Genomic DNA, 9,594 nt, shown 5'->3' on the forward strand with positions numbered 1-9,594 from the left:
TTACATTTCAGGAGTAAGTTTTGCTAGTATGTCTACCGTCCCAGCTGAACAAACCCTGGAGAGTGGTAGCAGTCAAGCACCTGCTGGATCACAGCTAGCTGAAGGCGATTCATTAATAGGAGAATCATCAGGTGCTAGCACCTCAACTACACAGTCATCATCTGTCATCAGTCAACAGCTAAACACAGATCCTCAGCTAAGTGCACCTATAGCAGAACCAGAACCTATGGACATTTCAGCAGCACCAGGACCAAGTGTTATACAAGATAGCAGTGGTAGTAGTAACGATGCTCCAATAACGCAGCCCTCATCCGGCGGTGATGCTGATAGCAATGCTAGTGCTGAATCACGAGAACTGTTAACTGCTATAGCAACTATTTCTGCTAAAGAAGTCAGTGTGATACGGACTACAGGGTCTGTTGAACGCTCCTCTTTATTAGGGGAGAGAGCTGGTCTAGACTTATCACAAGGAAGTGCCAGTGCAGAGGCATTAGCAGGCACCAGTGCAGGGCAAGAGAGGGGTGAGCCCGCACCATTAGAAGGTGGTTCATTAGCTGACAGTGATACCCTGCCTATACCACTTGTATCAAGGCAGTCTGAAGAACGGGATAGAGAGGGGGAAGGAGAAGGGTCAGCTATGAATACAGATGGTGCTACAAGATCATCTGCTGAGAAAGCTGGACAGATTGGGGAAGGCAAGAGGAGGGCAAGTGCCACAAAGAATGCACCACCAAGAAGGTAAATTACTAGGTTGGAACAAAATGAATTAGTCATGTCTTAGACCTGAACATGTGGAATAGTGGAAATGGATTAGTTCTCATTTGTAAATGGAATCATTATTTTTGTTGATAATGTTCAACATTGTTTCCATTTCAACTTTTAACCAGATTTGCAATGATATTTGCAACTGATTTGTTTATCAACTGGTACCTGAAATTGCCAAAGCTTATGTCAAGATAAAGGGAAATATAGATATGGAGAAAATGATTAGAAATTTCGTAACTACATTCAACATATCAAGAAAATTTCATTGATGATTTTTTTCAAACAATATGGATATCTTGATTTCTCATTTTTTGGATGTGATGAGTCACTAATAATAAATGCATTCACATATAAGGCAACAAAATTAACCGTTCTACGGGTGGTTGGACTTGCTAAGTCTGGATTGTAAATTGTTTTCCTGGAAGAAACTAAATAACACTAAAAATCACAGAGAGCTTGAAAAATCTATTAAAAATCAGACAACATTTGCAAACATTAAAAAAAAAATGGCTGTTTTTGATTGCATACAGCTAAAAACAACAAATTCAAAATGCTGGATCGTTCAGGTCCGTAGAAATGTGACACTGATCTGTGAGAAGTTAACATATTGTCTGTCATAGCATCTGGGTATTGATCAGTCAGACATTGGATTGGTTTGAGCACAACCATACTAAAACAAACTCTCCGTGTTAGGTTGGATGGACAATAGGACAACTTGCACCATTTAATCTAGATCAAATTAGAATGTTGTGTACGTTGCCGAGAGTACTTAAAATCATTACAATCTTCTTTATTTTCTTTCAGACCAAGAGAAGGTGGATTACTTGGACCTGTGATCTCAGCTGATTCCTTACTAGGTCGTTGGCGCCTCTGTCTTGAGCTCTTTGGTAGAGTGTTCCTTGAAGATGTAGGTGCAGAACCAGGGTCTGTTCTCAGTGAGCTACGTGGGTTTGAAGTCAAGGAAACTCGGTTTAGAAGAGAGATGGAAAAGTTAAGGAACAGCCAGAAAAATGGAGATATCTCTCTAGAGGTAAGGCTTTTTATACATAAAATCTGATTATTAGGCTTGAATTATGCAGGTAACAGTATAATCTGATGCTACATGTTAGATTAAAAGATGTAAGATTCAAATCAGTAATTATCATTTCATGTTTGCATAAATCAAAAATAATGCGTTAAGATATTCTAAATGGAATGTTAAGAGAAAGCAGAACATCTTCCAATTGAGCGTGCCTCCACATGGAGCAACCGTTTAAGCAAACAAATTGAAACTGCATCAAAATTGTATTCCAGTTTATTCCAAATGAATGAAATATATATTTGAAATATTTTTGTGATAGGTCGAGAGAAAGCGTGAGGCACTGATTGTACAAACTTTAAGACAACTCAATTCCATCTACCAGCGACGCAGCAGCAGCGCCACCACAGGCAACGGTCCACCACTAACAGTGCAAAGAGTCAAAGTTACTTTTAAGGATGAACCTGGGGAAGGCAGTGGTGTAGCAAGAAGTTTCTATACTGCAATAGCTGAAGCATTTATGTCATCAGAGAAATTACCAGACCTAGGAGAAGCCCAGATCAACCATAAAGGACCACAGTATAGTAAGTAGTTCTCACAAAGGATAGTATGATTGCACACATCCGATTATATTATGTGTGAGTGTGGGGTGTGCGCTGTTGTAAACACCACCAATTAGGGAGACACATGTGAGGAAATAGTGGGGGAGTACTGAGGACATGTCCATAATTGTTGGACAGTACAAATAGCATAGAAATTCAATATAAACAAAGTCAGTGATAGTAGAGTAGGTTCAGTCCAGGCTGGGGCCAATAAAACTGTAAGAGTGTGTGGTTGCTTCTTGTGTTTGCCAGGTTTGGGGTGTGTGTGTGTTTGCACTTGTTACAATTGCAGCACCTAGTGGAATTTAAAAAAAGAAGACTCTGTTTGATAAAATAAAACTTTTGTTTATCACTTCTGCAAAAATAATTATGTTACTTTTCATTCCTGTAGGTCTCATTCAAAGGCTGCGAAGTCGAGAGCGTGAAAGAGAACGTCAGCGTCGCAGTCATTCCGACGCATACAGGCCTGGTGGGAGTGGTCGCATGGCACAAAGTCTTGATAGAGATCGTAATCAGCTGTCCTATGAAGCCAGACCATTTTATCCTAGAGATAGTAGCCCAGTTGATGATAGAGCACCAGATTATGAACCCTTACCACCGTCCAAACAAGCACTAGGAGAGAGGCTATTCCCAAGGGTTCTCGCTTTACAGCCGGTGAGTAAAGTTGTTTTCTTAAAACTTTCGTGGTCTGGGTACGCGCTGGTGAAGTGCGATCGCGTAGAAGTGTCAAGGTCGCCTACTACGCTACCAAGCGCCACGAAGACCAATGGGTCAGCCGGCTTGTTGTCAAGTGCATTGATCAGCCAATCAGCGTGATTGTTTATTGCTCTTGCGTTTACGCTCGTGTACGCGATACGCACAGGCACGACCACGGAAGTTTAAAAAAACCCTTTAGTTCAACCTTTATCCTAAAGATTATTATCAATTGTATTCCAGCTGTGCTATTAAAACCACAATTGGACATTTAGGAGCAATTATCATGTTCTGTGACCCTTTTCGCAGTGCGTGTTTATATGATATGAGTTGAAACACGTTCAATGTAAATTCTAGAATCCTTAGCTCCTTGACTCAAAAAAAAGGTTGATTGTGTTTATTGAAGTCGATGCTTTTGAATCTATTATCAAGATACTTGATATATTTATTGCATTCACAATAAGTGTGGTCTTGGGAAAAAAATGGAATGTTTATTTATTACTTTGCGCTATAATACCATGTTACACACAATCACACATTATGTTCATTTTGGAATGTTAAATTTGCATGTGCATTGTTTTGTTTATTTCAGTCTATTGCAAGCAAGATAACTGGCATGCTATTAGAACTACCACCAGCTCGTCTCCTGCTACTATTATCAAGTGAAGAAACTCTCAGGGAACGAGTGGACGAAGCTGTAGATCTCATCTTATCCCATGGAAGGTAAATTGAATAATCAATCAATGTTGCCTTGCCCTTGAGTGGTGGGTGGGTTGGTCAGTCAGGGTTTTTACCTAAAACAGCAATAATTGCTTCAAACACTACCCAATATGAACAAAATCTTGACACTTATTAGGATATGTTAAGTCAAACCTGTTTTATGAGGCCATAATGGGACCCAACATTGGCTCGGATAAGTGCACCTTCTGGATAAGTGAATTATTTGCAATTCTGTATTGAATGACCAAAGTGTTAAACATGGGTCAAGAAGAGCTTGCTTACTTCATGGTATTTGAGTACAGCCCTGTTATGTACACAGCGAGTGCTTGTCAAATGCTTTGAAAATAGGTGTCCTGCCATTTTTGATGTTTTCATTTGATGGTCAGTTGGCCGGATGAGAGAGAGAGATCCATGTAAGAGACGTCCAGATAAGGAAGGTGGGACTGTATGAAGTTTGGTGAATTGAAGGGTTGGTAGCAAAGGTCAACATAGAACATACATTTATTTGACTCATTGCTCCATTGTAATCTCAACCATGGGCTTTTTATTGTGTTGTATAATTGTATGACTTGCATGTCATGTTTGTGACATAATTATTTGTTTAATCCTTTTTATTAGGGATGAGAATCCTGCTGACAGCAGCATCCTGGACCTGGATATATTTAGTTTATCAGACAGAGCATCTAATAGTGTATCTAGCAGTGATAGATTAAATAGTGACAAGAATAAACCTACACTTGGTGGTGAAGGGTCACGTAGTATGGATTCTGAGAAAGATGACACAGAGGAGACAGTTGCAGAGAGTGATACTGAACCACTATTCTTCCAGCCTGGAAAGAGAGGGTTCTATTCACCTAGACCTGGAAAAAATACTACAGATAGAATCAATTGTTTCCGAAATGTCGGAAGGTGAGAGAAGATACATGTTGTACCTTAATTACACATTGTTAGAGAAGAAATTGTGATAATATATATGGCCATTTGGCATTTGGAAGTACCATGTAGATTTATGTTAATGAAGCCTTACACAATTGCAAATAGATGTATGAAGGATGGAATAACATACAAATCTTCTTTGACAAATAAAATTTTGATTTAAATATGATTTAAATATCTGAATAAACAAAATATATTGTTACAAATTTTTGAACTAAGTAAAATAAATACATGACAGGGAGGATTTTGGATAACTGAACAATTTGGCAGTAGAAAAATGTATTTTTTATTTGTTATTCATCATGTTAGGAGCAGAAATTCTCACTGGCAGACAGTGCTGTATGTTTTAGATTGTTTACCACAGCATGCCAAGTGTCCTTCAGGTATTAAGTGTTAATGTAAATGAATTAATAAAAACATACTTCCTGTATGACATTGTAGGGTCAAAGTTAATGTTTTGTGTATTTAGGTCTTGCTGGCTTCAATCAATTGAAACTAATTTTTGTTTTGTCAACAGAATACTTGGATTATGTCTACTACAAAATGAGCTTTGTCCGTTGACTCTTAATAGACATGTCATCAAGACGTTACTAGGAAGACCGGTAAGATAATTATAATGTAGCGAATTGTCCCAAATGAACCACCATCTTTCATGTAGAATTCTAAGAATTACCATGATCAATTACCAATATTGGGAGTTACAGATGATGCTTGCTTATAATAACAAATATGTCATGATTGTTTATGGCTGTTATCAGGTATAAACTGACACAACATCCCACTGATGTGCAATGAAGCAGATAAATATATTATAGTGTATCTCATTTCATTATGGCTATGGTTATCAGTATAATGTTTACATGTTAATTGTCCAATGTCTTATGTTTTTTCCCCCCAAATTTGTTCAAAATATGGGTCAGTTTGGCCCGCAGAACAGGTTTTCTTTTTTTGTCGCCTTATGGTCATTGTGCTCAAATTTGTGATGGCAGATCACCAGGAAAAGAAAGAAAATTTTGTTAGCAAACATATTTTGACTATTGTGTATTGTGATGCCTCAACTTTGTCCCATGTTTATTGGATGTCTTCATGTGTTACAAATCGCCACACTGTTTGTATCCCCCAGGTTGGATGGCATGATTTAGCCTTTTATGATCCCGTCCTTTACGAGAGTCTCCGTCAACTTCTTGTGGATGCAGAGAAAGAAGATGCAGAGACGATATTTGCAGCATTAGAGCTGAGTTTTTGCATACAACTAAGTAAAGAAGAAGGTGGTGGTCAGGTGGAATTGACGCCAGGTGGAGCTGAGAACAGGGTGAATCCTAGCAATGTATATTCCTATGTGAGGACGTATGCTGAACATAGAATGCTAACAGTTGCACAGAAAGCACTTTCTGTAAGTATTTTGACAAGTTATTGATTTAATTTCAGTTTAGGTATATAATTTCAGCCCATCATGATACTTTACTTTTGTAGTATCAGCCTTTTTAACTTGGGTTTTGTTTATAATCACATGATTCTTGATTTCAATACTGTTTGTGGATGCCAAATAGAAGAATGGTCTTTTGGTTAATAAACCAAATAGAATATATGTATTCTAACGATGTATTAGTAGAAACCCAGCTGAAATTAAAGAGGCACTTCATGATTCCCAGCTTCAGTCCCTGCTAACTTTAGAATTTTATACCATCAGATACATAGGACTACATGCTTGGGTGAATAACCTTTCTCGCAGCTTTGGTTGTTTGACAAAGATGATGTCCAATATGTATCGTCCAATTACAACACGGTGGCCTAATTGGGCACTGTAATACATTCAAGTATGTGTAACTTGCCAATTCAACTTGAATCAACTGAAAATTTAGAGTTGAGCTTTTTTCATGGATATCTATTGAACCATACCCTAAAAGATGATGCTAGAATAAAGGGGCTCTTTCACTCATATAGTTCATCACAGAGATGAACTGACTTGCACCTGTTGATGACAGACAGCAAGTTCAACCTTGACTAATTCCCTGAGGAACTTGTATCCAAAGTAGGATTGTCTATTTAAAACAAAATTATTTTTGAAATGAAAAAATAAATTCAAGCTGATGTTGTTGCTTTTGTGTTTGTAGGCTATGAGGGATGGTCTGCACGATGTACTTCCTAAAGGATCTCTAGAAGGATTGACAGCAGAAGACTTCAGATTACTACTCAATGGCTGTGGTCATGTCAATGTACAAACATTAATAGGTTATACTACATTCAATGATGAAACTGGTAAGAAATCACTTCCACTCAACCACATCTTAACTGCTGTATTTTTGTAAGACTTATAAATAAGTTATGCCACCATGAGCTGTGCTTTATTCCGTGATGATGTATCATTCTCAAATTAAACACACAAGGGTCTAGCAGGGCCTACTCGCCGAGAATCACAGAATTGATTCTCCTAATGATTCTTGTAAGATTCGGTTGCGAGAATCAATTTCTCTCATTGTATCATACTGTAAGTGCAGTGACTATGATGGATTTTGATTCTTGCAAACCAAAACAAAATCTAGGCCCTGGACAGCAGTGGCCAGATTCTGAAATTGTTTGAAGTTTTGGAATATCATCCAGTTGTTATTTATAAATCATCACAGGAACATACATGCTGTAGGGTCCTTGAGCTAAAAAAAGAACATTTATTACCTTATAAGGATGCACTCTCGGGAGTTTCTTAAAATATCCCATTTTTATGGGCACAGGTTAATAATTCAACAACTTTGATATAGACCAGGTATAATTTCCAGTCAAAATGTCAAAATTCCTGCAACTGTATTTATTTTCAGCCCATTTTCAGGTGTTTTTGTCCAATTTTATGTGATTTTCCAGCTGTTTTTATTTTTTTAACCATTTCCAGACTTTTTCATGAATGTGTATTCTCATGCATGATTGATGGATAATTAACAACTCTTTTAAGATAATTCAGCGTTTTTACCAGTCTAATTATATATACATCCAATCGTTGATTAGATTGGTGCACCAGATTTGATGTGTGGTTCACATAATTATGACAAAAATTTTATTCTTTGCATTTGATTCAGTATTAATTCGAGTGTTTTCCTGATTAACAAAGTTAGCACTATTTAGAACAGGGAGAGACTCACTTATTACCTGGCATTTTATTGATTCAACATAATATCTTAATGTGTGTCTTGATTTACCATCATGTTAGGTTTTCTTTGCACAGGTGGTGATAGTCACACTGGTGAAGGTAGTGAGAAATTGACACGATTCAAGCAGTGGTTCTGGACCATAGTGGAAAAGATGACCAACCAGCAGCGCCAAGATCTGGTAAGAATGTCAGGCACAAATCAGTCTATAATTTGTGATAAATAAAAACTAATAAGTTAGTGAATAAGTCATTGTTGGAAGCATTGAGTCACATTTGTGTCATGGTAACATATTCAAACAGAAGTGGTTGGCTTTCTATTGCCTTTTTTCAGACCTTTAAAAACCTCAGTGCTAAATACAAAATCTGACACAATGAGTCAATTTTTGCTGCACCAATCAGTTCTTACTTTGCAGTCAAATACACTGTCTCTAATTGAATCAGCCAATCAGAACCCCCTTCTGTGTTTAAGCTGTGCATGCTCTCAAAATGTAAACAATCTTCTCTGCCAGAAACTGTAAGTGTACCTAGCTAACTTCCTACCTTTATCTCATTTGTGTAACAGGTTTATTTCTGGACATCTAGTCCTAATCTTCCAGCCAGTGAAGAAGGATTCCAACCCATGCCAACCATTACAGTGAGACCACCAGATGATAATCATCTACCAACAGCTAACACCTGTATATCACGATTATATATACCACTATATAGCTCCAAAGCCATACTTAAAAAGAAACTATTACTAGCTATTAAGACCAAAGCTTTTGGTTTTGTTTAACCAAGGGATATAAGTGCAAACAACTTGTAGGATTAGAAAAAAAGGAGATGTGTGTGTGTTCAATTAATGTAGACATAAGATTGGATTGAAAACAGTATTGTTCTGTCACAAGTGGTGAAAGAAAAAAAGTTTTTACTTTGTAGGACCAGACATGTCCCATTTTCTGCAGTAGCAACAAATTTGTCATTTTTATTCAACTTCGGATTTTAATTTGACAACAGCTGAAAATAGGGTTCATGGACCTCTATTAAACAACATCAATGTAGTCATTAATACGTTAGACAAATAATCAACAGAGGATGGAGGTGACGGAGGTGACAAGTTGCTGGTTTAAGTCCCATTGAAGCTATGGAAACTATTTTTCTTTTCATAATGTATGATTCATTCATATTCATGAAATTTTGAGCTGCAGGATCGCTAATACCACCTTAAAATTTAAAACCGCATCAACTGGTGCTTGTGATTTATTTGGAGTTTATTTAAAAAAAATTAAAACAGCATCAACTTGTGCTTGTTATTTGGAGTTTATTTCAAAAAATTAACAAAAATTGAATTGATTTTGATATATTTATTCAAATTTAGAATTCTTAACTGGGAACACCCTTTAGGTCTAGCCATGATATGAAAGGACTTGTTTCATATCTGATCACATCAAATCGGCAGCGTTGGACGTAAGACATTTTTTATGCGTAGCATTATCAGCTTGCACCACTTGATTTCTGTTGCATTTGCACACTTCACTGTACAAGTCTATGGCATAAAATTGCTACTTATTCCAAAATTGTGTAGCGAGGTGATCAAAAGTGAGTAGCATTTTGCTGTGCGATACCGGCTATGGCCAACGCTGAAAATCGGCAATAAAACTTCTGTGTGTAAATTAATTGAACACATAATAGTTGATGCCCTAGATTGAGAATATTACAAAAGTAATTTCTGCAAGAAAGTC

General features: G+C 37.2%; 1 protein-coding gene across 1 annotated transcript in view; it reads left to right on the top strand.

Annotated features, from left to right (window-relative positions):
• LOC140149308 (E3 ubiquitin-protein ligase UBR5-like) overlaps positions 1 to 8,952 on the top strand; it is a 52,802-nt gene extending 43,850 nt beyond the window's left edge. Inside the window, exons 39-49 of the mRNA XM_072171574.1 lie at positions 12 to 738; positions 1,570 to 1,795; positions 2,106 to 2,367; positions 2,777 to 3,039; positions 3,671 to 3,801; positions 4,417 to 4,707; positions 5,252 to 5,336; positions 5,858 to 6,127; positions 6,849 to 6,993; positions 7,934 to 8,052; positions 8,436 to 8,952. Coding sequence (XP_072027675.1) covers positions 12 to 738; positions 1,570 to 1,795; positions 2,106 to 2,367; positions 2,777 to 3,039; positions 3,671 to 3,801; positions 4,417 to 4,707; positions 5,252 to 5,336; positions 5,858 to 6,127; positions 6,849 to 6,993; positions 7,934 to 8,052; positions 8,436 to 8,648 — 2,732 coding nt within the window. The 3' untranslated portion in view covers positions 8,649 to 8,952. The remainder of the gene's footprint in view (positions 1 to 11; positions 739 to 1,569; positions 1,796 to 2,105; positions 2,368 to 2,776; positions 3,040 to 3,670; positions 3,802 to 4,416; positions 4,708 to 5,251; positions 5,337 to 5,857; positions 6,128 to 6,848; positions 6,994 to 7,933; positions 8,053 to 8,435) is intronic.
• Positions 8,953 to 9,594: the final 642 nt, after the last annotated feature.

The sequence above is a fragment of the Amphiura filiformis genome, chromosome 3, assembly GCF_039555335.1.
Source record: "Amphiura filiformis chromosome 3, Afil_fr2py, whole genome shotgun sequence".
NCBI lineage: Eukaryota > Metazoa > Echinodermata > Ophiuroidea > Amphilepidida > Amphiuridae > Amphiura > Amphiura filiformis.